The sequence below is a fragment of the Aptenodytes patagonicus genome, chromosome 1, assembly GCF_965638725.1.
Source record: "Aptenodytes patagonicus chromosome 1, bAptPat1.pri.cur, whole genome shotgun sequence".
Taxonomy (NCBI): domain Eukaryota; kingdom Metazoa; phylum Chordata; class Aves; order Sphenisciformes; family Spheniscidae; genus Aptenodytes; species Aptenodytes patagonicus.
In genome coordinates this window covers 226,512,490-226,537,468 of record NC_134949.1, presented here as the reverse complement: position 1 = coordinate 226,537,468, position 24,979 = coordinate 226,512,490, and the positions used below count along the sequence as shown (strand labels likewise).

At 53.5% G+C, this 24,979-nt stretch overlaps 3 protein-coding genes across 8 annotated transcripts in view; 2 read left to right on the top strand and 1 right to left on the bottom strand.

Moving 5' to 3' along the window:
* The window catches only part of C2CD3 (C2 domain containing 3 centriole elongation regulator), a 54,937-nt gene extending 41,374 nt beyond the window's left edge, over positions 1–13,563 (top strand). Inside the window, exons 30-34 of one of the 5 annotated variants that reach the window (XR_012994434.1) lie at positions 563–780; positions 2,788–3,835; positions 4,514–4,616; positions 6,363–6,883; positions 7,733–7,780. Coding sequence is in view for 4 of the 5 variants with exons in the window: in XM_076328530.1 (XP_076184645.1) it covers positions 563–780; positions 2,788–3,835; positions 4,514–4,616; positions 12,659–12,793 (1,504 nt within the window). In the remaining variant the exon portion in view is untranslated. Of the gene's footprint in view, positions 1–562; positions 781–2,787; positions 3,836–4,513; positions 4,617–6,362; positions 7,119–7,732; positions 7,781–12,658 lie in introns of those variants that run through there. The other 4 variants (XM_076328531.1, XM_076328530.1, XM_076328532.1 and 1 more) reach the window with 4 other exon arrangements.
* Positions 13,564–15,396: 1,833 nt separating this feature from the next.
* LOC143155565 (putative mitochondrial transporter UCP3) lies at positions 15,397–18,277 on the top strand. Of its 2 annotated transcripts, XM_076328528.1 has the most exons (7): positions 15,397–15,461; positions 15,827–15,965; positions 16,120–16,330; positions 16,602–16,799; positions 17,200–17,301; positions 17,382–17,562; positions 17,782–18,277. In XM_076328528.1, the coding sequence occupies exons 2-7, from the start codon at positions 15,840–15,842 to the stop codon at positions 17,885–17,887; spliced, it is 924 nt and encodes a 307-aa protein (XP_076184643.1). In that variant the 5' UTR covers positions 15,397–15,461; positions 15,827–15,839; the 3' UTR covers positions 17,888–18,277. The 2 variants fall into 2 exon arrangements, with proteins under 2 accessions (XP_076184643.1, XP_076184644.1); XM_076328529.1 differs by lacking the exon at positions 16,602–16,799.
* A 1,892-nt stretch (positions 18,278–20,169) lies between these two features.
* DNAJB13 (DnaJ heat shock protein family (Hsp40) member B13) lies at positions 20,170–24,923 on the bottom strand. The gene is made up of 8 exons (XM_076328527.1): positions 24,856–24,923; positions 24,494–24,597; positions 24,032–24,193; positions 23,377–23,534; positions 21,739–21,852; positions 21,183–21,296; positions 21,011–21,087; positions 20,170–20,483 (listed from the first exon to the last, which is right to left on the bottom strand). Exons 1-8 carry the CDS (start codon positions 24,921–24,923, stop codon positions 20,330–20,332), a joined length of 951 nt encoding a protein of 316 aa, XP_076184642.1. The 3' UTR covers positions 20,170–20,329.
* Positions 24,924–24,979: the final 56 nt, after the last annotated feature.

Genomic DNA, 24,979 nt, shown 5'->3' with positions numbered 1-24,979 from the left:
GACGTCCTTTCCCAACAGGATGCCTTTCTCCTTACTAGAAGCACTTTTCTTTTGACTAGATTCTAGATTTAAATCAGGTGTGCATTTTAGGAGAAGAATATTTATTATCTGTAGGAATATAGGACTGAAAGAGACTTTCTGAGTCATTCCATCCCTTCCTCTGCTACCACAAGCCATATATCATAAAATCCTTAGATCTTAAGCAGGTAGAAATCCTCAGGTTTTTATCAAGCTCGGTCATAAAGTCAATTAATACTCTTGGCTTTATGACTTCTATTGGAAGGTCATCTCCAATCCAACTCCTCTGATTAAGTAAGTTTAAAACTAGCTCTTTTTTTTAACTTCCAGCCTAAGTTTCATAGCTAATTCGGCATTTGTTCTTGAGTGTTATCCTCTTGCTTAGACAGAGCAACCTCAACACTTACCTACTGATCTATTTTTCAATAATAACCCTTAATCTTGTATTTGCGTATTTACATGCTGTTGACTAGAATGATGCAAATAGAACCAGTCTGCCACAGGCTTTTTTTCCTCTTACCAAATTTCTTACCACTGCTTGCAGAAAAAACTTGAGTGAGCTGGATGAGGTTCAAAGATACTTCAGTCAGAAGCTGACCAGGTCTTTTCCTGACTTCAGTTATGGTAACACATCCAAACCAAGTCGTGAGGAGCGGGAGAGTGATCATCGGGGCTTGATGAGCAGAGAAGCGGATCCCAATGGATGCCATCTTTTGGAAAAATCTAGTCAGTTGGTGTCTCAGGTCAGCAGCCTAATCAATGGTAAGTTGTCACTTGGTTTGGAATTTTTTGTCAGAAGCTGCCTTAAAGTATCTTCAAATTTCTTAATGTAATCAGGACCAGTTCCTGGTGTTGGTGATGAGTGTGTGTTGGTCCGTTGGGAGAATGCTTCAGAGAGACTTTCAAACCCCTGTCAGTGATGATAGTGAAATGTTCAGACGGAAGATTAGGTGGGAGTTAAGGCCCTCTCAAGATAGCCTAAATTCTACTTAAATTTCAATGCCTGTTCAGTAGAAAAAGGGAGGTCTTGCAGAAAAATAGTCCACAGAATGGTACTGAGCTGAGTCTGTGGTTCTTTGCTAATAGGAATTGGCTTATCTCTGTTTTCAGGTGAAATTATGCCCTACGACGAATAGCTAAAATAAGGCTCTTTTAGGATAGGTAAGACAAAGCTCTTAGTAAGCAGCTTCTTTTCTGTTTATCACATTCAATACATTTCTGTTTATCACATTCAATACATTTCCTCTTTTAGAGGCATCAGTGCAATTAATTTTCCCTATCGTTAGTGCTGTTGGACACAGAATGACATCCTTAATAAGGATGGAGTGTGACACAACAGGGAAGGAAACCGTATCTCTTTGTACACCTTGTTTTCAGATGTATGTGTTTTCACTCTGCCTGGCATTTCCAACAGCTCCGTTGTAACCGCTCTTCATCTCAGCACTAGCCTGCTCGCTGATTGCGGTTAATTTAATGTTAGCTTAACTGTTCATGCCACTCTAATCTCGTACCAGAGGTGCTGTGAGTAGCAAAATGACCAGGAAATCAAATCCATGCTGGTGCTTTTAAAATAATTTATCGGAGTAGAGAATAAACTGTGGCTCGGAGCGCTGCCAGTTGAAAAGTTATTCTGTGCTGTTTCTGCCTGTGGCTACCTACAGGGAAGCAGCGCTTCCAAGAGATGGAGTTGAAGGACACATTTCTATTACGCCAGAATTTGCTATTCTTGTATCACCACCTTGATCTTCTCATTTTTTTCTTCTCCAAGGTTTTGCTCCTTTTGTTCCCCTTCTCATCTTTATTAACTGTTTTTACTGCTTCTTTACATGCTCTCCTCTACAATCTCTCAAACTCTTCCTTCTCTTTTCCAAATGTCCTCCACCATTACCTTATAGCAAGACTTTTTTCTCTTGCCTTGGAGTAGCAGTAGTTTGCCATTTAACCTAATACTGGTGAACTAATTTCTCAAAGAATGCAAGAAATGAATAGGATCTGCTAACTAGGAACCAAAAATAGGTGATTGTGGCTTTTTAAAGAATTCGTAAAATCCCCGGAGAATTTCAGGATTGCACGGATTTTATTAATGTTTAGGCTTCTAATCCAATCACCTTTTTTCAGAGCCTGTGGTAGGAGCACAGGCAGCTCTTTGTTTTCAGACTTTACAATTTTACCACCACAACTGAGCAATAGTCCCGAGTGGATTTCTGTTTTACAAATATTTAATTAACAATTGTCTGTCATTTGATTCGACTCGCTAAATCGAACTGAAAACTGGAGAACAGCAGTACCAACTGTGTCTACTGGGCCCCTACATAAAACTGGGGAAGCTATGAGAGGAAAAGGTGGTTAGATTATCCATCACTCCTCTCTAGATTATTCTTCTCTCCTTCCCATGTGGCCTGAACTGTCCAAACTGTTTTTAGCCACTCCAAGCAAGAGGTATTTTTTCCATTTGCTTTAGGTGTACTCTGTATATCAGAGTATTTTCACTGGCCAATTTTTTTTCTTTACATTGATGTAGGTACTTCTAGTTATTTCCCAGTGATTTCATCCTGAACATTTCCTTTTTTCTGTAGCATTTCTGTCCTCCTGGCCTTGTCAATGGTAGAGAGAGCAGAATGTGATCACACCAGCAGAGTGTTTGACAAAGCTGTGCATGTTTAACTCCTAATCATTCTTGCATATATGATTTTCTGCAAAAAGCCCAAATTAATCAGATAAAAGGTCAATTGTTGCTCTGTGCGTTTACTGCTGTTTTCTATTGATCAGACTTACAGACTATAACTAAAAATAGTAAAGAATCTTCTAATGTGCACCAAGACAACAGCAGAAAGCTGGGTGCTACACATGCACCCAACCAGAAGGATGAAGAAGCCAGAATTGAAGTATGTCAAGGCCAACTTGAGTTGGACTCGCCCAGCGTTTGCAGTGATCCACAGCAGCCGTGCTCTTTTGGGAGATCTGTGTTTGAGAGACACATGTTGCATGAATTTCTAGAGCAAGCTGTCCCTGAAGGTGAGCGTCCTTTGCCAACAGACTACATCCAGGAAGGTGAAGGTGCTTTTGCCATCCAGCCACAGAGTGAAGAAGAATATGAAGAAGACGTTATAGAACCACGAACTCTTAACGAAATAACAACCGTAACGGACAAAACTAGTCCCTGGTCCAGTGTGCTATCTGAAGTGGAGCAGGGTGCTGACCAGCAGCCCATAGACTTGGGGCCTGAAGGTCAGCACTCGATGGATATAGACTGTTTGCAAAGAGGAAACAGCAGGCGGAGCAGCACCTTCTCCAGCATACTACAAGGTGACAACCAAAGCGTGCTCACCGCCCTTAGCCCATGCGTTAGCCTCCACGCAGATGAGGGCAGTCCTTGGGCTGTAACAGAAGGCTTTCAAAGCTTGAATAGTGGCACAGAAACAACGGAGAAGGAGCTGTTTCAGCCTGCTCATTTGTCAGAAGTGCATCAAACAGCCAATGGCCCTGTAGAAAATGGAAATTGTGACTGGGATAGAGCGTTTAACACTAAACCAATAGAGCAGAATGTAGAGTTTCATGCAGGCTCCAAAGGACTACTGGAATTTCCAGGAGACGTTGGTTTGACCAATCCAAAAACCACAGAAGGAGAGAAGGAGGAAAACAGTGAGGTTGTAAATGAAGATCGTCAAGACAAGGAAGAAAGTGGTTCTGATGAGATAAGTGTTAAGAATGTATCAGCCCAAGCAGGCTTGGAAGGAAATAGTGAAAGCTTTTGTGATGACGGCAGTGAAGACCCACTAGAAGAGTCAGAAAAGTCTGTCAAACCGAAAATTGTTTTGTATCCTCCTTTTCTCTTTTCTTAAACACACATTGCATTCAAGGAGCGTGTCTTCTTGGCTAGAATCTCACTGGCTTCGGGAAAGAGAAATTTGCTCTGTGGAGCTCTTCCCTGGGAAATGAGTCTAGAATCGGTGACCTGGGAAGGTGTTGGAAGACCCTGTTATGTTGTGTTTCACACAATGTAGTGATGACTTCCTTGCCGTTTGTAACCAATATATTCTGTGATCCATGAGAGTTACTTCATTTTGGGTAGTTTCAATGTGTCGTCTTGCATTTTTTTCCCCATTTTGTTTTTCTCCATATAATGTAACTCTTGTGTTTCTTCTGTATTAAAAGAAACGTAGTTTAATCTGCTTTTAAAATACTTTCCCATGTTTCTTGCATGGATCCCAAATCTCACATTCAGTTTCACTAAGTTGTGTTGGAATTTTTGCAGGATGAAGTACTCTACGAACGTGTGAGGTATTACTGTAAAGCAAGTTTGTGCCCCATGCTTTGTGAGGCCAGGTGAGAGAACCAAGTGTTCAGAACGATAGAGTAGTGATTAAAATGAATGAGACACCATCTGGGACCCATTAACAGCTGTTACAGTGAGGCTTGTTCCACATCTGCAGCTCCTGTGGAGGTCTGTGCAACTACACGCTGCCAAAGGTTGTTCCTTAACAGCTCTGCTCAGATCTGATCCTGTTGTTGTTCCCAACTTCTTCCTTCCACCCCAGCAGATGGAAGCCTCCATGAGGCTGCTCAGCATTTCTTCTCATCCTTCCACAGCCCTGAAAGTAAGTATGAGACATCCTTTGCTTTGTTGTCCTAGCTTAGCGGAGTCCGTTTGCTAAAGCAGGAATGGAAGTGCTTCTCCCTGTCTTTGCCTGTCAGCGCTCAGGTTAGAGGTGGTGGCTTCCAAGTCAAGTCAAGGAGAATCTTTCTGATACCTCCTTTCTCTGTGAGAATAATTTTCAGCACTCACAGCTGCATCGTCTGTGATACTTGGCGTTTATGTTAACCAGTTTGCGTATATACTCAGTGAATGTTGCTGTTCTCCACTGGGGTCAGTGGAAGCGGCAGGTACTCGCTCCACACTTCCTTGTGCTTTGATGTGAGGTAAGGTGCGTAATTTCGAGGATGCAAGCTGTAACTTGTAATTATGACTCCAGTTTATATCTTTTAGATAGACAGGTAGATATCTTTCAGAGCTTGCAGGAGAGAGCCTCTCCTTGAGAGATACCAAGTAACTGTTCTTCAGTGGAGGGAGTAGTAGAATAGTTGGAGTGGTCGTTACTCGTACAGGAAAGCTGTTGATTGCTTTTGCTGTTTCATCAGTGATTTTACGTGCACAAACATCATTTACTGCAAAAGGTTGGAGATAATTTTATTTCCAAAAAGTTTGTGGCTCGGTTGTTTTGAGGTCTAAATATTACTCTTTTCCAGCCACAGCTTTGCTCTGGGTGTTGATGTGGATCTGGGTACTGCAGCAGCTGGGCTGTTTGTTTACCTCTCCCAGAAAGGATAATGCGTTGGTTCCCCTCGTTCTGACCTATGAAACAAATGCTCTAAGGAATGTTTATGTAATCGGAAACAGCTTGCTTGATTAAACAGAACAGAAACAGGCAGGATCTAATAGCTCTGAAGTAATGGAAACTACTTTAAATTGATAAACATGTTTACAGCTCAGGTAAAATACCTGACTTTTTGCTGTTTTGTGTTGTAAAAATGATATTTTTTCTGGTTTACATAATATTATCTTGCCCTAAAACCCTTGAAACTTGTTCCTGATGAAAGCAGGGACCTCTGTCAGAGTCGTCTTGGGCATAGTATGCTTCAAAGATCCTAAGATGCATCTTGATTATAACATCTAGACTGCAGCGTGCCTTAGTGCTTGTTAGGCATACTGTTCGTGCTGTGTCTAAATACTTTGGATGATATCAAAAGCAGAATCTCAGATGTGTTTCTCCTTTGGAATCCCCTTCAAATTCTCCTTGTTCCCTTCTGTCCATCGCCGATACCCCCTTCCACTCTGTCTCGATGTCATGCCCCCTCTTCTAAGGTTTGCTTTCTCTGCAGAGTTAGCTCCAGTTCTTCCCGTGGAAGCACCGTGTCTTTCCGTGCATCTGCAAATCATCACTCAAACCTACGGTTTAATATTGATATCAGCTTTACTTGAATTCCCTCTCTCTGCAGTGCTAAGCTTAGTGGCTGGAAACACACTCCTGAAAGTGATTAATAATTAGGGAGCATATTAGGAAGGCACTATTAGGGTATAGCTGACCTTAAACCAGCTTAATTACAGGATTAGCTGCAGCTAATCCTTCGCAGTAGCACTTGCAGGCTTCTGTTGAGACAGGACTCAGTTGTGCCTTGTGTTGTGCACCCAGCATCAAGCAGCCTGTATGAAGAACACGAAGTTTTTCGTTTATGCCGATGGTAAAATGTAGTTCAGGAAAACTGTTTTCTCATAGTTTTGTTCTTAATTAGCCTGAAGAACATCAGTTTCTAAATCTGGGTTTGTTTGTTTTGTTTCTGCGCAGTTCAGCAAACACCGAGCATGACAGCAAGGCTGAAATCTGAGCTGTTCTTGTCTGAAGATCAGCAGTCCCCTCTCGCTCACGTGGCAGCTGGCAAACTTCTCTCCTGGCCTCCCTAGCGTTCCTGCCACCTCTCCCTGTCTTGTCTGGCCCCCTGCTTTCCCTGTCTTCCTACTCAAAATGATGAAGAAACGGCGAGAAGGTGAAGCGGGCAGTCACGTCAAAGGAGCTGGCAGCGTTTTGAGACAAAAGGGTCGTCTCAGCTCATGCTGCGAGGACGTGGGGATCTGAGAAGGTGCTGCAGCAGCTCAGGCCTCAGCCTGGATGCTGTTGTCACCTGCCAGGGACCTGAGTTTTGCAGAGCCTCACAAAGTCTAAAATTCTTCAACCTTTTTTTCTCCATTACGTCAGACTCGGGCTTCCAGTTCCTGAGGTCCTTCCCAGCTCTCCTCTTCCACACTGGTCACCTGCTGTCCTGTCTGATCCAGCAGTCCTGGTTCAACTTCTGCCACTTTTCAAATTCAGTGAGCAGCTTTGCGCTTTTCTCCTCTCGGTCCTTTTCCAGGCAGTTCCTGATACAACGTAGGGAAAATTATCCAAGTTCGTGGCTAAACTTAACAGCATCCAACACTGTATCGTATTTACTGTAAAGCTACAACTATTTTTTAAGCGAGTCAGAGCCATTGTGTCGGTGGCCCAGATTACTATCCAAATCTTATTTCTGACTGTTGCCCCTGGCCTCCCTTCTCCTCCCTCTTGCCTTTACTGCGTTCATATGTTCCATATTATTTTATGTGCTATTGCTGATTTTTCAGGGCGAAAATTGAATCCCGCCGGGTGTGTTGTGTCACACAGAGGGGACTGCAACATTGATTCTGGTTTGGGTTTGGGGCAATCGTATGCCAGAGTAAAAATATTCAAATGTGATTCCGATGAGATGCTGGCTGGGAAACCCATATTAAGGCTTGCTGCCTTTCGGAGTTGGCCCAGTCTACTGGTAATGAAGGTGGGTTTTTGGGGGGCAGGAGGAAGTATTTAAAAAATTGGAGAGTTAATAAGCTTTTCATTAAAATACCTTGATTTTTTTTTCCCCTCACCTCCATGAATATTGCAAAAGGATGAAACTTCCATGGGAACCAGCTTTACTCGGAATAATTAATATTTGTATATACATAGATTTACCTTCAGTGTAAATTAGAATAACACTTTTATAACACAGACTTAGGCAGATTCGGAACAACAGGCTTTTTATCTGTTCTAAAAATGCAGATGGTTAGCAATGGTCCAAACATCCTTTCTTGGTTGCAACGTTTCCTCTTGATCTGCTCCCATTTCAGTTGCAGCCACTAACGCTCTTCTTTTTCCTTACTCAGCTTACCCAAAGAACAGAGCTAAGGCTTTTGCTTACTAAATTTGTCCTCCTGACCTGCTGAACAGAAACGCTGGCGTCCTCTTTCGCTTTCACGATCAGAAAAAGAAGGAGAGGTGGCTGTATTCTTCATGTCCGTTTGGGAGTTGCTGGCTGTGGTCCGTGATTTGATACAGACCTTTTCCTGTCCAGAAAGCAGAAGTAGGTGCAAGGTCGTGCCAGGGGTAGGCTGTAGACTTAACACAGATCTGTTTTCACCCCTTCATCACTGCACAAACAAAACTAGCCATCAAAATTGCTGCACCGCAGGGCTGAAACGTCCTCCGCCTCGGTTACCAGAATTCTTTGACCTTGAAGTAAGCCATCCCCCCAAGACCTATAAAATGCTAATGAATCTGTTTGCTTTACTCCAATCCCTGGCACACAGCGATTAGATAATCCTCGGCTGGTTTAAGTGTCCTGCTGTATCGCTGCCATTTCTATAAAAAGAAAAGTGAAGCGTGATCTTCTGTGCGTAAGTCCTCTTTCCTCTTGCATCTTTCTGATTAGACGCGTGCGCCTCATGGCTGAGCATCAGATACTCGGAGTTTGTGACTGCGTTGGCCTAGAGATGGAGAGGGAGAAACCCAGGACAAGCGCTGCTTGTCCTCAGGTCGTAGCCTGAACCGGCAAAGCCTGTTTCGGAGGCAAGGAATGGTGTAAACACGACATTTCAGATGTGTGCTCTCAAAACTATGCAGAAGGTTAAAACTCCTGACTGTTTGAAACTGCCTGTTTGATGTAGCGAAGGAGCTTCTTAAAAACGCAGCGTTGAGGCTAGAATGTCTTGCTGAATGTTATACGTGTGAGGAATTTGCATATTTCAAAGAAAAATAGCTTTATACAGAGGTAAGTGTAGAAGTGTAGCTCTTTCCTGTAGCCGTATCCCAAAACTGGCGGTGAAGCTAAACCAGCAAATGTAATTTCATAAAGGCTTCTGATCATCTGTGCGAGCTGGGCGTGTAAACTGTGCTTTTAAACGTCTCTCATTTTGATTCACACCTGTGCATGTAGAATAGCAGCAAGAAGAGCTGCTAAACCTTTCCTACAGCTGGAAGTTCATTTTTAGGAAGGTCCTTGGGATAGATACGTGCATCTTAACACCTCTGCAAATGGACACAGCGGTGTGAAAATGGGAGGAGGAGTATTTTAGCCACTTCTATCTGAAACAGCAGGCGAGTGGTATGTTTTCCAAGCACACCTCGTTTACTGACAGTCAGATGACATCGCCTCGGTGTCATCTAATAGCAGCAGACACCTGCTCTTCTGTCGTATTTTCGCTTTTAGAGTACAGTGCTCTTTCGGGGTAGGTTATTGCAGTGATGGCAAAATGTGAGCGAGGGGCGACATTTTCTGCAGCAGCCTCTCTGGCCGACCAGACCAGGTCAGGAACAACTCAGTTTGTGACGTGCCCCCGGCTTCACCTGAGGCAGGAGAAGTACTGTGGCACCTCTGGATTGTGAACTCTAAGAACAAAGGAGAAAATCTCATTTAATTTCTCCTTTAGAATCAAATTTAAAATTTCTCACAACCAGGGCAAGATTATTTTACAGCTATTTTGGGTCACTGGGTTTGTGCAATTCAAAAAAAAAAAAGTCCTTTCATTTCTGCAGAAATACTCAGCTGTGCCGCCGTCTCTGGTGGATCTGGGATCCTCAAGGCAATTTTGTTCTCTTTTCCTTTATCTTATCCCTCACGGTATGTTACCTTCTCTTCCGAGTTGCAGGACTTGCAGCTGCTCCCACTGAAATTCATTAGAAACGTCCTGTTGGGTCAGTGAAAGCCATCTGCATTTTTTCCTTACATTCAAAGCGCGAGTTGCCGTGTCTCAGTTCCTAGCTGTGCCCGAAGACGTGTATAGCACGAGGACCCGTGAGAGGGGAGTTGTGAGAGGTAGGACGTGCAGTTTCGTGACCCCTTGAAATAGGGTTAATTGGATGATTTGGGGAATTTGATAGAGAGCCATCGCTGCAGTGTAAACCTGCTTCTGGTTTAATATTGCAGTTAGTTCCTGCAAGCTTTTCACGTGCACGTAGTTGTGGAGACAATCTTTTTTAGGTATGTTGGTGGTGTAGCCTCCTCCAGGGTAGAACAGGGCGCTTCTTAGAGAGCAAACAGCGTCACCACAGCTTGCTGGAAAGAAAGGAGAGTTTCTGAAGTACGGTGCCAGCGCCGAGAAGCAGCACAGGGTTGTCTAGCTGCAATTTGGCGAGTGTATGGATGTAAGAGCCAGAATTTCCTCCGTCTTTTGTTTTTGTTACAGTTACAGACCTTCCTGGGCCGAGGGATAAGGCAGTCAATACCAATTCTTTGCAAATACATAAAACTGGTGTTCAGAAGCGAACGCTGCTTGATGCACTAAAACCAGAAGCCTTTCGCCAGTCCTCTGAGCTTTCACTTTGAACATTTTTCTCTACGAACTGCTTGCAAATGCTGTACAGAGATCAAGGACCAGCACCGCAGCCGTCTCCAGCCAATACTAATGTTTCATAGACAGTTGGCACAGAAAACAGCGTGGGAAGAACAAGCTACTGACTCGGTCCTCTCTGGACAACCTTGAGCAGAATACGCTGTCAAAGGGAGATGGTTCAGCCAGCATCTCTCTCTGCTGGTTTTTAAGCTTCTAATGTTGCCAGGTCTGCATTTAATCTCTCTCGGCTTCTTACATTCTGGTTTAGGAAAAATCATCCTAGAGCAGCATTAAGGAGAAAGAAAAACAAAGCAAGGATTCTCATAAATATAAACGTATGGGGTTTCAGTACGATAAAAATGGGCAGTGTCTTAAAGTATTGTAAGCCAAAGCTATTTTCCTGGATACAGATTGAAGTCTTTTACAGAAGTCTTTTCACATAATTTACACAATTAGCCGTATGAAACTGGGTATTCAGGGTATAGGAATTTATAGTTAGCTTGTCGTAAGCCTTTTCTGCGCTGTTGGATGTGAAACCACGTGAGCTGTTCCCACCCTTGTCATCCTTTTTATTGACCGGCCGGCCGGCGACCAAAACCATCGTCTTTGCGAGCGTTGATCCCTCTGTCTCCAGAATCTGGCTGTGCAGGAGCAGGCTGGGTCAGCGTATCTGAAAATCATCCTTGAGGAAATCTTGGCCTGCGGTCACAGCCTCTCTTGGTCTTGTCTGTATGGAGAAATTGTAGCTGATGTTAAATTAGCTTGCAGTTAGCCTCTTGTGCTTTGCCCTGGCTCTAGCAAACACAGGTACCCGCAGAACGTGTAGATCAGGGGGTGTTTTTTTTTTCCACAGACTGTTTTCCCGTCAGGGTCTTCACCAGCGATGCTGTCACAGGGCTAATACTCAATGTGCTCGTCATCTGAGCCTCTAAAGCGCAGGTAACCAAACACAAGAAATCTCCAAACCCATTTATTCCTAAAATCATAGAATCATAGAATCATTGAGGTTGGAAAAGACCTCTAAGATCATCGAGTCCAACCGTCGACCCAACACCACCACCCACTAAACCATGTCCCTCAGCGCCTCATCTACTCGTCTTTTAAATACCTCCAGGGATGGTGACTCCACCACTTCCCTGGGCAGCCTGTTCCAATGCTTGACAACCCTTTTGGTGAAGAAATTTTTCCTCACGTCCAATCTAAACCTCCCCTGGCACAACTTGAGGCCGTTTCCTCTCGTCCTGTCGCTTGTCACTTGGGAGAAGAGACCGACCCCACCTCGCTACAGCCTCCTTTCAGGGAGTTGTAGAGAGCGATGAGAAAAAAAGCCATTTCCCTTCCCCAAACGGTGCACGTCAAAGCAGGGAGCGCGCGGGAACAGGAGGATCCTGGCGCCGTTTCTCTTGGGAGGGAGCTGATCGCCTTAGGAGACCTTTCCACTGCGACTGTGCCCGACGAGGCTGATCCTGGCTGGGACGGAGGAGCAGCCCCAGCGATGTAGGTGAAAGGCTGGACCGGCGTATCGGCTTTCCGAATCAAACCCCGCTCGCCAGGAGACCTTCCTGGCCCCGCAGCTAAGGAGCGGCGCGTCCTAAAACAGCACCGCTTGCTTCACCCCTTACAGGCAGCTGAGGCTGGATCTCTCCTCTCTCGGTGCTTCACGGGCACGACCTGGCTCTAAACTGGTTAGGGAGAAATGCGAGTTTCTTTGTGCACGGAAATTATCCGTCTGTAGTGCTACTGTAACATCTGGGAGAAAGCCTGGCTGCTGGGAGGGTGCACGCAAACCGAGGAGGATGTTAAAATGCTTAAAACAGTGGTTTTCGTCTCGTGGGCTGCTGCTTAGGGGTCCCCGCAGGTCACTGCGACTGGCCAGTCTAATTTGTCAGCAGGCTTGGATTTGTTGTGTAGGAGCCTTGCCCTCCCCATTGCAAGGCGGTTTGGGTTTTAGGGTTCTGCAAATTAAAAATAAAATAATAATTGAAAACCAAAATTCAGAGAGTCGGAGCCCGGTGAATGCGCTGGTGTAATTCTTTTGGCTTCATAGAAGACGACTTTGGCTGAGGGTTGACATTCACAAATGCAGAGTTTTCTTGCCAGAGCAAAACTGCGTGGCTCAGACCTTTCTAATTTTGGCCTTCAGCTTTTGCTTTCTGCAGCGTTGAGAAAGAGCAGCATTGCAGCATCTAATACTGTGTCGAGCAGGGAAATACTTCACCATCGTGGGTTTGGGGTTTTTTTTTTTTCCCCCAACAGTTTGAACAAACAGGTTTTTTTTCCAAACAGTTGCCTCTCAGTGTGCGGAACAAGAGAAGAACCCCTCCGAGGAGAAGCGGTGAGCAACAGAAAACACACCACGAGGGGTTTTGGGTTTTTTTCCTGTGTATCCAGCTTCTCGCACGCTGCACGACCCTGCGGTTTGCTGCCATCAGAAAACGGGCGCGGGGCAGAGCTGTAACCTCCTGTCCCTTCTCCCCGCAGAGCAGAAGCGGAGCAGTGCCGGGGGGCATCCCGTACTGCAGGCCGACTCGTCCCAGGCCCACGGCTGATCTCTCAGAAGAGGAAACCAAAAGAATCGCCAGGATTTTCTCTGCTCAGCTCTCCAAGAAGGAATAGCGTCGGCGAGAGGCCGCCTGCGGCGGCTGCTTCCCGAGCCACGGCCTGACGCATCGGCAAACGCTGGGTCCTCCAGGGAAGAGGAGATGGAAGCTGTAGGTTTTAATTTGCCTAATCGGTATCCCGTTAGAGGGACTTAAAGCCTGGTGGTCAACCGAGGGGAGCTGAGAGACCGTGTGTCTTGCAAGGGCAGGTCCCCGATGAGACTCACCGCTTCGGGTAACTGATGAGCTGATACCTGGTCTCCGGGTAACTCCATCTTTGGGCTTCATTCGTGTGAAATTTCTCTAATTAACCTTTTTCTTTTCTTTTTTTTTTTTTTTGGAGTAAACACAAAGCATCCCACTTTGAGACAGCTCCCTTTTTCTTCAACCAAAGGATGGAGAACATTAGAAATCTGCCATCCCGTCGGCAAGCGGAGAACTGTCGCCTCCCTGCCGGCGTGTGCTGTGGATGGGGAGGGAAGATGAGCTCCCTCTCCAGTGGCCTTTCAAAAATAGTTGGTGGAAAGCGTAATTTTCTGATTCTAGAGGAATGTATGATGTGCCGAAGGGGCTTGTGTAAATACAGGCCAAGGATACTGTAAAATACCGATGTGCGTAAAAAAGGGTTTTACTAGAAATGTGGAGCTTTTATATTCTAAATTATTTTTGTACATTTTTACGTCGGGTACCTTTTGGATAACGGACTGCGATGCGAACCGAGCCAAGTTCTTTTTGTACTGCTCGCCAGCGTTTGTGTTTCAATAAAATTCCCCCGGTTTCTTGTCATCTGGTGCGAAGCGCCCGGCTGCCAGGTCACGAGCCTGTCGGGGGATGGGACTCCTTCCCCCAGGAGCCCCCGGTAACGGGCAGGAGAGGAGGTTGTAGAAATGCTTGCTGGAAGGCGGTGTGGCTGGGGCCGCACGTAAAGCTCGCTGCTTTGCAAAATAATTGAATATCGCCGTGTAGCGCCGCCCGCGTGGAACGAGTCGGATCTGGGGGGGGGCGAGCGAATGCTCCAAATTAGGGCTGCTTTTCGAACCCCGCTTTGAATTCGGGATTTAAGGAACCAAAGCGTCGGCATCCCTTTTTTCACGGGGGGGGGGGGGGGGGGGGGGGGAAATCCAAACTGCGTCATTCGCTGCTAACACAACTTGCCCGTGCTGGGGAGCTGGACCCCAGCGGTAAAACCTGGTCTGCCCTGCCTGCGGGCTGCCCAGGCGCTGCCTGCAGAGCTCTCGGCCTCCTGCAAGCTGCCCGAAGCGGGGGCAGGCTAGCCCTCAGCGCTGCCCCGTGCCTCTCACCCCCCGGCCTTCGCAGCCCCGATCCTCCGCCCTGCAAACGTGTCCCCTTTCCCTGCCCTCGCCGGGTGAGGGTTGGGAGGTGAACGTGCCAAGTGTCCCCGTACCGCGCGTCCCCAGCATTCCCTGCCAGAACAGGAGCGACGCGCGGGCTTCCTTCTCCCGCTGCTGATCCTGGTGGCATCCCCAAAAACCCCAGGCGGGATCCTGGCTGGGTTGGGAACACGGTCACAGAGGAGGTGACAACGTTGGCTCCCGAGTTAGATCTCGGGCATGAGACAAACAGCTTCTTCCTCTTGCATTTAGGTCAGCGGCGGAGCAGCGTCCAGCCGGCCGGGAAAACAAAGACGGCGGCCAGCTGGAGAGGGGTGTCGGTGCCAGACGAGCTTCTGCCTTGAGCCCGATCGACGGAGCAAAGGTGGCTTCAGGGTGTCAAACCAGCGCGAAAGCCCTCTTGCATCACCAGGGGTGTGCGATCTTTGGCGAGCACGTCCCTTTGGGCTTTGTGCGTGTAGCACAAAGGGTTTAGCACTCTGAGTTTTAAGAAGATGGAGGAAAAGGGGCATTTCTTGAGCCGTCACCCCACCCCTGGCCTCCAGCCTTGTCCTGAGCCCTGTCCCTCCCTTCACCTCGGCTGCGGGCCCGGTGCACGGCCACGCTCGAAGGCATCGTGGTTTTCGTCGTGCGGAGCACGAATGTGGGAGGGGTTCACCTCCGAGCCGCTCGCGTGGCCCCCTGCCCTCGGGATGCTCCACGTGAGCTCGGGGGACACGTTACACCATGCGGAGGAAATCCCGCCGGCAAGCTCGGCAGCTGCCCGGGATGAATTACGGCTGCGTGGTCCGTGCCGGGGACAAAGGGGTCCGACCTGCTCGGTCGTCCTCGGTGCTGCTCTGCCTCCAAACTGCTCACTTCTAAAGCCTTGGGCAAGCGTTTTTCTGCATCTCATCCTTCGCAAGCGCGTTTGGGTTAAAAACCAAAATGCTCCCTCCCCCCTCCCCCCGTCCCTGAGGTCCCAGTGGCCACCAAACAGGCAGGACCACATTGTCGGGTGCCGCTGTCCCACAGCTTTGCTCCGGTGGGTGCTGGTGGTCTGGGCAGGACCCACACACACACCCCCCACCCCCCCCCCCCATGCCTGAGCCCTGCGGGGGAGCAGAGGGCTGAAACACAGCCACCCTGTCACGGGTGCCGGGTGGCCCCACTCTCATCGGCTCAAATGCCACCTGGGCAACTGGGTTTCGCTGTCACCCGATCCCCGCGGCCGCTGGAATGTCCTCCCGGGTGCTATATAAGGGGGGGGGGCAAGGAGCCGGCTGTCAGGGCAATGGCTGCGCGGAGAGGGGTGTAAGGCAGGAGCCAGGACGCGGTGCCGAGGTCCCTACGGTGAGGCCACGGGGGGATCCGGTCCAGGGCAGGTCGTCGTGGGGGAGATGCTTTCACCAAGCACCCCCATTTTGGCTGGGGTGGGATGGGGGGGGCGGGGTGGGGGGGGGGTGGGGGGGGGGTACATTGGTGAATCCCATGCCGGCCCCAGGCTGAGCAAGGAAGCCCCGTGCCTCAGTTTCCCCAGGGATGCAGGCAAGGAAATGGGGCAGGATTTGGCTTTCGGGGTTGTCCAAAGCCAGCCAGAGCCACCATGGCACATCGTCACCTCTGTCCCTAAACCAGACACCTGCTTGAAGCCCCGTCCAACACAGCATCCCCCTCCCCCCACCCCCACCCCCCCACCCCCCCCTGCTTCCTTCCAGCCCCTCCGCCACGATGGTGGGTCTGAAGCCCCCCGAGGTGCCCCCGACAGCCGCCGTGAAGTTCGTCAGTGCGGGGACGGCCGCCTGCATCGCCGACCTCTGCACCTTCCCCCTGGACACCGCCAAAGTGCGGCTGCAGGTACGATCCGCTGGCCCCCCCCCAAATCCCCATGGGCAGAAGGAGCGCCCCGCAATGGTGGCCCCCCACCCCCCCCCCCCCCCAGCTCCACTCCAGAGTTGGCGGCATTTTGGCGGGGGGCGGAGGGCAGGGTGACACGGTCAGCGTCCCGCAGATCCAGGGCGAGGTGCGGATCCCCCGGAGCACCAGCACCGTGGAGTACCGGGGTGTTTTGGGGACGCTGAGCACCATGGTGAGGACGGAGGGACCCCGCAGCCTCTACAGCGGGCTGGCGGCCGGGCTGCAGCGGCAGATGAGCTTCGCCTCCATCCGCATCGGGCTGTACGACTCGGTGAAGCAGCTCTACACCCCCAAGGGTGCCGAGAGTGAGTGTCCAGGCGGTCGGGACCCCGTCCCTGCGTGCACCCCTCCCCGTCCCGATGCACAACCCTCTCCCAAGAGGGGCACAGCCCACCCTGATGGGAAACAGCCCACCCCTGGGTGAACACCCACCCTGACGTGCACCCCCCACCCCCCCCCCGCAAGATGCACCCCTGAACTCCAGGCCGCTCACCCTGAGGTCCCCGCCAGGCCAGGGGTCCCTGTGGGGCTGGGGGTCCCCACAGGGCCGGGGGTCCCAGCGCCTGTCCTCTCCAGGCACAGGGCTGGCAGCGCGGGTGCTGGCGGGCTGCACCACGGGGGCGGTGGCGGTGACGTGTGCCCAGCCCACCGACGTGGTCAAGGTACGGTTCCAGGCCAACGGGGCGCTGCTGGACGGCGCCCGCCGGTACAGCGGCACCGTGGATGCCTACCGCACCATCGCCAGGGAGGAGGGCGTCCGCGGGCTCTGGAGAGGTGGGGGCGGATGGGGACGGGGATTGGGATGGGGACAGGGATGGGATGGGGACAGGGATGGGATGGGGATAGGACAAGGATGGGGACGGGGATGGGTTGGGGACAGACATGGGAAAGTGGATGGGGATGGGATGGGAATAGAAATGGAAATGGGAACAGAAATGGGAATGGGGATGGGGAAAGGGACAGGGATGGGGAGAGGGATGGGGGATGCAGATGGGGATGGAGGCTGGGACAGGGATGGGGATAGGATGGGGGGGGGGGGACAGGGATGAAATGGCAATGGGGACAGGGACGGGGACAGGGATGGGGACGGGGACAGCAGGGCTGGGACACCCATCCAGGATGCTCCAGGAGGGGATGTGACCGCCATCCCTGATGCCACCACCCTCCTGCGCAGGGACGCTGCCCAACATCGCCCGCAACGCCATCGTCAACTGCGGGGAGCTCGTCACCTATGACCTCATTAAGGACGCGCTGCTGCGGGCGCAGCTGATGACAGGTGAGGACGGTGCCAGGGGGGACGTGGCCGGGCACCGTCCCCGTCCCCGCAACCCTCAACCCCCCGGCTCTGCCCCGCAGACAACGTCCCCTGCCACTTCGTAGCTGCCTTCGGGGCCGGCTTCTGCGCCACGATGGTGGCGTCACCGGTGGACGTGGTGAAGACGCGGTACATGAACGCCGGCCCCGGGCAGTACCGGAACGTGCTCAGCTGCCTCATCGCCCTGCTCATGCAGGACGGCCTCGCCGGCTTCTACAAGGGGTGAGTTTGGGGACGCCCTGCTGAGCACCGGCAAACTCAGTGCAATGATGGAGTGTGGACGGACACCAGCGTGGACCGGCTCCGCTTCACACCGCAGCATCGCCCGACGCACCCCAAATGTCCTAACCCGTGTGCCGCCACCGGGGCACCAGGCAGGGCTTTGGGGACCGCAGGGATGTCCCCTCGATGTCCCCTCCAGCGCTGCTTTTCCCTGCGTAGGTTCGTCCCCTCCTTCCTGCGGCTCGGCTCCTGGAACGTGGTGATGTTCATCTCCTACGAGCAGCTGCAGCGCGCCGCGGTGCTGGCCTGGCCGGCCCAATCCTGACCTCTCCACCCTGGCCCCTCTCGTCAGCGTTGGCGAGACACAGGAGTAAATTATATTAATTGCTGAGGCGGCGGGGGAGCAGCGACGCCGCACGCCCCCAGCCCGATGGGGACCCCCCCCCCCCGAGTGGGACCGGCGAGCTGGAAGGAGAAACACTGCTGTTTGAGGAGAAACGCGGGAGAACGGAGGTTTCCGGAGGGACGTTTAGGGAGGAAGAAAATAATGTTTATAGGTTTTTTCCATCTGGGAAGAGCATCGCCTCCTGGCAGCGGCAGGAAGGAGGGAAGCGGTGTGGGCAGGCGAGACCGAGTCGAGGGCCGGGGGATGCAGCGATTCCTGTTATTCCTTACTGACGCGTCCAATTAACCGCCCCTGTGGGGTCCGATCGCAGCAGGGCTCCCTTGCTTTTTTTTTGGGGGGGGGAGTTTAAGGTCGTTCTCCCGACCCCGGGGTGCTGCTGGAAAAGGCGAACCAGGCCTTATCCGAAAGCGAAAGAGGCTTTTGGCTTCCCAGGGTGTCGCGCGCCATCGGGGATTGGCTTTAGCGGAGACGATTTCTGTGATTAGGGAAAAAAAAAAGCATCGCAGCCGGGTGTGCGGGTTCATGGCCGCGTGTGCCGCCCGTGGGTGCACAGAGCTACTGCCGTCCTCCCCTGGGAGGCACCCCCGTAGCCCCAAGAGGGCTCAGCCAGCTGAGATGGGGTGTGCAGCCTTGATGCCACGGTGATAGACGTGCCCAGCGCCGCCCCCCCCCCCGCCATGGGGGACCCTCACCTCTGTCCAACCTGCCGCTGCCGGGTTTCGAACCCGCGTCCTCCCGCGCTCCCTCCCGCCGCCGCCGCCGCCGCCGCGTCTCGAACCCGGGTCCTCCCGCGCTCCTTCCCGCCGCCGGCGGGTCTCGATCCCGGGTCCTCCCGCGCTCCCTCCCGCCGCCGCCGCCGCCGGGTCTCGAACCCCGGTCCCAAACCCGGTCGTTTCCCCCCCCCTTCCTTCCCCCGGGCGGAGCGGCCGCGCTGTAAGAGCCGGGGCGCAGCGAGGCCCCGCGGCCCCTCCCGGCCTGTCCCCGTTACCGGCCCCGCAGCAGCAGGTGAGTCCCCGGGGCGTGCTGGGGATCCGCATACCTGGGGGGAACCCCCCATCCCTCCCGGGCTGTGCTGGGGACCAGCCCCGCACCGTCCCTGGTGATCCCCGTGTCCTTGCTAGGGGATCCCCCCCACCCCCGCATAGGGTCTGCTGGGGACTCCCGTGTCCTTTCCCGGGCAACCCCAATCCCCTTGCCAGGGGCCCCCCCACGCCATCCCAGGCTGCCCCAGGGAGCCCCCTGTCCCCCCCCCATCGGCCTTGGGGTCCCCCATCTCCAGCCCCTCCCACCATCCTCTTCCCGGCTGCCCCTGCTCCACCAGCCCCAAGTGGGGTGCAGGCTGGGGGGGGGGGTGGGGTGTCCCCCCCTTCCCTAAGCCCTCCCCGTGCAGTGAGGTGGGTGCAGGGTGCCTGGCCACAACCACACCCCAATCCCTACAGTTCGAGGGGGCCTCCTGCGTGGCCGACCTCGTCGCCTCCCCCCCCCACCGGACACCACCAAAGTGCAGGTGGGGGTGAGTCAGGCTCCCCTGCCCTCCTTACCCCAAATCCCACTGCCCCAGGAGGGGGCTGCGGTGGCGTAAAGCCTCTTCACCCCGTTTTCTCCCCGCACAGATTCAGGGGGGAGGCGAAGCTCACGGGTAAGAGGCCAGCGGGGCAGTACAAGGGGGGGTCTTCGGCACCATCGCCACCACGGTGAGGATGGAGGGACCCCGCAGCCTCTGCGGGGGGCTGGGGGCCGGGCTGCAGCGAGGGGGATGAGCTTCGCCTCCGTCTGCATGGGCCCCTGCCAAGGAGGAGGGTGGCCACAGGCTGTGGAAAGGTGGGTGCGGCCCCCGGGACCCCCGCCGGGATGGCTGCTCCAGCACCACGGCCCTGACCGCTTTGCTTCCCCCAGGAATGTCCCCCCAACGTGGCCCGCAGGGCCGTGGTGAAGCGCGCCGAGCTGGCCACCTACGATCTCATCAAGGACGCGCTGCTCAAATCCCACCTCACAAGCGGTGAGGGGCCGGGCTCTGCCGCAGAGGCGCAGCCAGGGCCATGGCCCATTTCCATCCCGAGCATCTTCCCCCAGGGGAGGGAGGCGCCAGGAGACCACCCTGCCCCCAGTCACCCCCAAACCACCGCTGTTCCCACGCACGAGCTGGGAGCAGTCCAACCCTCCCGACCGCTGTGGTGCCACTGTTGGGGGGTAGCAGCTACGGAGAAGAGTCTGGAGAGCAAGGTGGATCCGAGCCCCAGGGGAAACAGCCTCAAGAGTGCTGTGTTTTAGGGTGCTCAGCACCGGGAACAACCTCTGCCCGGTCACAGTGCTGGCTCCAGAGCTTTATTGGTGGGAGGAGAGCGGGAAGGTCGTCGGCCCCTAGGACAGGAGGGCGCTTTTCAAGAGCATTTTCTTGTCAGGCGTGAGCTTCTTGGGAAAGCAGATGTTGAAATATATGAGGAGGTCACCCTTGCGCCGGGGGTCCCGGGGCAGCGGCATCCCCTCCCCTGGCACCACTTTACAGTACTTGGGGCTGCAAAGCAAAGGAAGGGGCTGAGAGGAGCCGCGGGATGATCCCGACACGGGGGCCGCGGCACCGAGCCCCGATGCGTCCACACGCAGAGCCCCACGCACGCTTCTGAGCGGGTTTCTCCGGGCAAGTTTGCTCCTCCAGCTTCAGCCGGTAGCCTGCCCTCCTCTTCCAGCCTTGTGTCCCCCCAGGTTCCTTGCTCCCCCTCTTGCTCCTGTCTTCCAGGAGCCTCTGCTACCTGCAACACGGCCCCAAACCAGAAAAGCAGCCCCAGGGTGGGCATCCTCCTCCTCCTCCTCCTCCAGGCTGGGACCCCCCCAGCCCCGAACCTGCTGGAAAAGGTTTTGAAGCACCCCAGTAATTCAGGCAGCGGGGGACGTGCTCGGGAAGTGCCGAGCTCTTGCCGAGGAGGAACAGGCCAACGCTGAGGTTCCTCCTAAGCGCCCGTTCACCTCCTTGGCCACCAAGCTCTGCAGAAAGGCCCCGTCCGACCGCCTGAGCCCACGGGCCGTTTGCCCCACGGCACTTACTCCACGATGTCGTTGATGGGGATGTTCAGCAGCCTCCCGTCCAGCGTCCTCACGTCCACCGTGCAACCGATCAGCGCCTGCAAGGCACGGAGCGGGACCCGGAGCTGCATCTGCAGCCCCAGAGGGCAAACATAAGCAGGGGCTGGCTCCGTCCCCTCGCTTGGCTCTTTACCTTTCCCAGGGGGATGGTGGCGACGTAAGCGAGGTTGTCGTTGGCCCTTTTAAACCTTGGGTGGAGTTTCTCTTGGACAACGAAGGTGATGTCAGCGGGAATGACATTTGGGCCCTAAAATTGAGGGGAAAAAAAATAGATAGCTGGAAAGGGTTTGGCGTAACACAAATGATTTTACACGGGGAAAGGTGACACAAACGCCTGTCCCTTTGTTGCTGCTTTCAGCTGGCTGGGGAGAGGGGAAAAGTATTTTCTTCCTTTAAGAAAAAAAACAGTCTTTGGTAAAAGACTCCCACTAAGCCAAGGGAAATCAGACTGGGTTTCGCAAAAGTGATGACAGGCAGAAAACCATCCCTTTCGGTTATTAATTTTTACCTATCTTAAGGCAAATCCAGGCAGGATGGGCTCCTTCGGGTGTTTCTGAGCACAGTAACACTGAATCGCCCCGTTAGCCATGCCACCAACCACCCACAGCCTGCAGAAACGGGAAACCTGCAAAGGGTGCGCGGTCGGTCCCGAGAAAACCCGGCCCAGGACTTCACACCACGGTCATTACCTGGTCCCCTTCCTTCTCAAAGGTGATCCTGGTACCCTGCTTCCACCCCGGCTGCACGTCAATCGTTAGGATCTTATCTCTGATGGTGCTCGTTTGACCATCTTCATTCATCACCTGGGGGGTAGACGAGGGGATTAGAAGAGCAGGGTCCTGTCCAGAGAGGTGGGTCTGCGACCAGGTGGGAGCTCGGCTCTGCTCTGTCAGAGCAGCCAGCACAAGGTGCCGGCTCCGTCCGCAGCAGCACTGAGCCCCCGGGCCGGATCACGACCCTGCGGTGCCAGACACAGCCACGCAGACGGGGCAGGCAACCCTGGATGGCTACCCGGTCTGTCATAGAATCGTAGGATGGTTTGGGGTGGAAGGGACCTCTAAAGGCCATCTAGTCCAACCCCCCTGCCATGGGCAGGGACATATTCCACTAGATCAGGTTGCTCAGAGCCCCGTCCAGCCTGACCTGGAATGTTTCCAGGGACGGGGCATCCACCACCTCTCAGGGCAACCTGTGCCAGTGTCTCACCACCCTCAGCGTAAAACATTTCTTCCTTAGATCTGGTCTGAATCCACCCCCCTTTAGTTTAAAGCCATTCCCCCTTGTCCTGTCACAACAGGCCCTGCTAAAAAGTCTGTCCCCATCTTTTTTTATCAGCCCCCTTTAAGTACTGACAGGCTGCAATAAGGTCTCCCCAGAGCCTTCTCTTCTCCAGGCTGAACAACCCCAACTCTCTCAGCCTTTCTCCATAGCAGAGCTGTTCCAGCCCCCTGATCATTTTCATGACCCTCCTCTGGACCCGCTCCAACAGGTCCGTGTCTTTCTTGTGCTGAGGACCCCAGAGCTGGACGCAGTGCTCCAGGGGGGGTCTCACCAGAGCAGAGCAGAGGGGCAGAATCCCCTCCCTCGACCTGCTGGCCACGCTGCTTTGGATGGAGCCCAGGAGACGATTGGCCTTCTGGGCTGCGAGCGCACATTGCCGGCTCATGTCCAGCTCTTCATCCCCCAGTACCCCCAAGTCCTTCTCGGCAGGGCTGTCATCCCCCCAAGGGACAAGACAGAGAGGTGATCTGTGACACGAAGGTGCCAAACAGAGGGTTATAACCGCACTGCTCATCCAGCTGCGTGCGAGGAGGTGGAGAAGAGGATGAGGACGGCTCGTACTCCACAGCAAGGCAGCTGCAGGTACAAATGGGATCAGATCGAATAGGAGAAACTCAGGGCTGGAACCAGGAGATTGGGACAGTGAGAGGAGGGATGCAGGTCACTGAGGGCAGAAAGGAGACACAGCCTAGTGTGAAAATGAAACTGTGGGAGCCCAGGAAACGCCATGCTTCCTCTCTGACCCCCTCTGAAATCAGCCCTGCCTTCCCACCAGCTTTCGAATCACCTCTCATGCTGAATTCCCTTTGGCAAGCCAGGAGAGAGGAGGGTACCGGTTCGGATCCTGCTGGTGTTTATGCTTGGTTTGGTTCAGATCCCTCTGCACAGCACAGATGTAGAGTGCTGTGGTCTGCCGAGCCCGCCGAGCGGGACCAGCCCTAAAGCCTCAGGCTGCACTGCCGAATTGTCCTACACCGAGAGGAGAGTCCAGCCCAAAATTCCCCATCCCGCCGAGCGCGCTCCCCCTTCAGCCCCACTGCCCCTACCCTGCGGGAGATCTTAATCTTCTTGGTGCAGCCGTAGAACAGGTCTTCAAGGGAGAGGCAGAGATCCCGCACGATCGGGGGGTCTTGCTTCATCGCTCCTCGTCCTCGCAGCCCTCCGAAGGGCAGGATTAACTCCGAGCCATCCTCGGCAAAGAACTCTGCACGAGCGAGCAGAGGGGGGTCACCTCACTCGGATCAGAGGTCGGGGGTGTCCCCTGGGGTCTCCTTATCATGGAAGCTGAGCACCCCAAATACGCCACCCAGAAACCTCCCGTCTGCTTCTGCCCGGGACCACCTTCCTCCTCCAGCCAAAGCGTTTTTCTCCAGGAGTGTTTTTATCTTGCTCACATGTTTACGGCAGTCTCGCCAACCTGACCCCTCTTTTTGATGGAAATCCTCCAAGAAAAGGGTCACAACAGTAGCTGGGGAGAGCTGACAGCCTGAACACGCACCCCCAGGCCTCTCACCCACCTGAGACTGGGGGAAGTCAGGATCTAACCTCCGAGCACTGGGGACCAGCAGCACCAGAGGGACCTGAGAGTAGCTGGGCAGGGAAACATCCCCATAAAGCTTAAAGCTCAGAGCTGGCGGTGGCCATGGCATCACAGCAGCCACAGACGGACACGGGGCCACCCCTCAGGGCCCCCCTACCTACCCGCAAAGGGGTTGTCTCCACCAAAGAACTCCTTGAAGACTTTGTCAGGGTTATTGTGAAACACGTAGCCGACGGTCCAGGGGTTCTCGCCACCGAACTCCAAGGGGATGCCGCCTTTGAGACCCTCTTCTCCAAACTTGTCGTAGATGCCTTTCTTCATGGCTTAGGGAACAAGGAGGAATTGGGAATGGCCACGCTCTCCCATGCCGGGGGAGAGCCTGAAATCCAGGCTTTGCTTGGGTGGAGACTGTAGAGGGGGAGTCCCTCACCACCTTGAGAACAGCAAATTGGGATGGAAGCGGGAATACATGCCAGCAGTCAGCCTGGCTGTGGGTCACAGAGCTGGTGCTACCTCTCTGGGTGTGCCAGTGATGGGGGGTTCAGACCTCAGCACGCCTCTGGCCAGAGCAGCAGCCCCTCCTGCCCCTAAACTCCGTGGAAGAGAACCATCTCCCCACTTACGGTCGCTCAGCACATCGTAGGCCTCCGCCAGCTGCCTGAACTTCTCCGGCGCCCAGGGCTCCTTGCATTTTAGAGGGTGGTTCTTCAAGGCCAGTTTCCGATAGCTACGAAGGGGAAAGGAGGGGAGAGCCCAGCCTCACAGCCAGCCCCGGGGTGCCAGAACACCCCCAGCCCAGGCTGCTCCCTCACAGCTTCTCCCAGGCCCTTTCTCCCCCTCAGGCCCCTGCTGTGGAGAGGGGGGGAGGCAAAGGGCAGCCATGCACAGGGCCGCCCCCATTCCCAACACCACCTCCCGGCCCCCCAGGCCGCTCTCCGACCCCAGCAGGCCCCTGGGCTCCCCCCACAAGGCCAAGGCCCCTCACGCCTTCTTGATGTCGGCGTCCGTGGCGCCGCGGCCCAGCTCCAGCACGGCGTAGTAGTCCTGCCCCATGGCGGCCCGCTCCCCCGTTGCTATGGACACCGCGTCGGCGGGCAGAGCGGCACTTC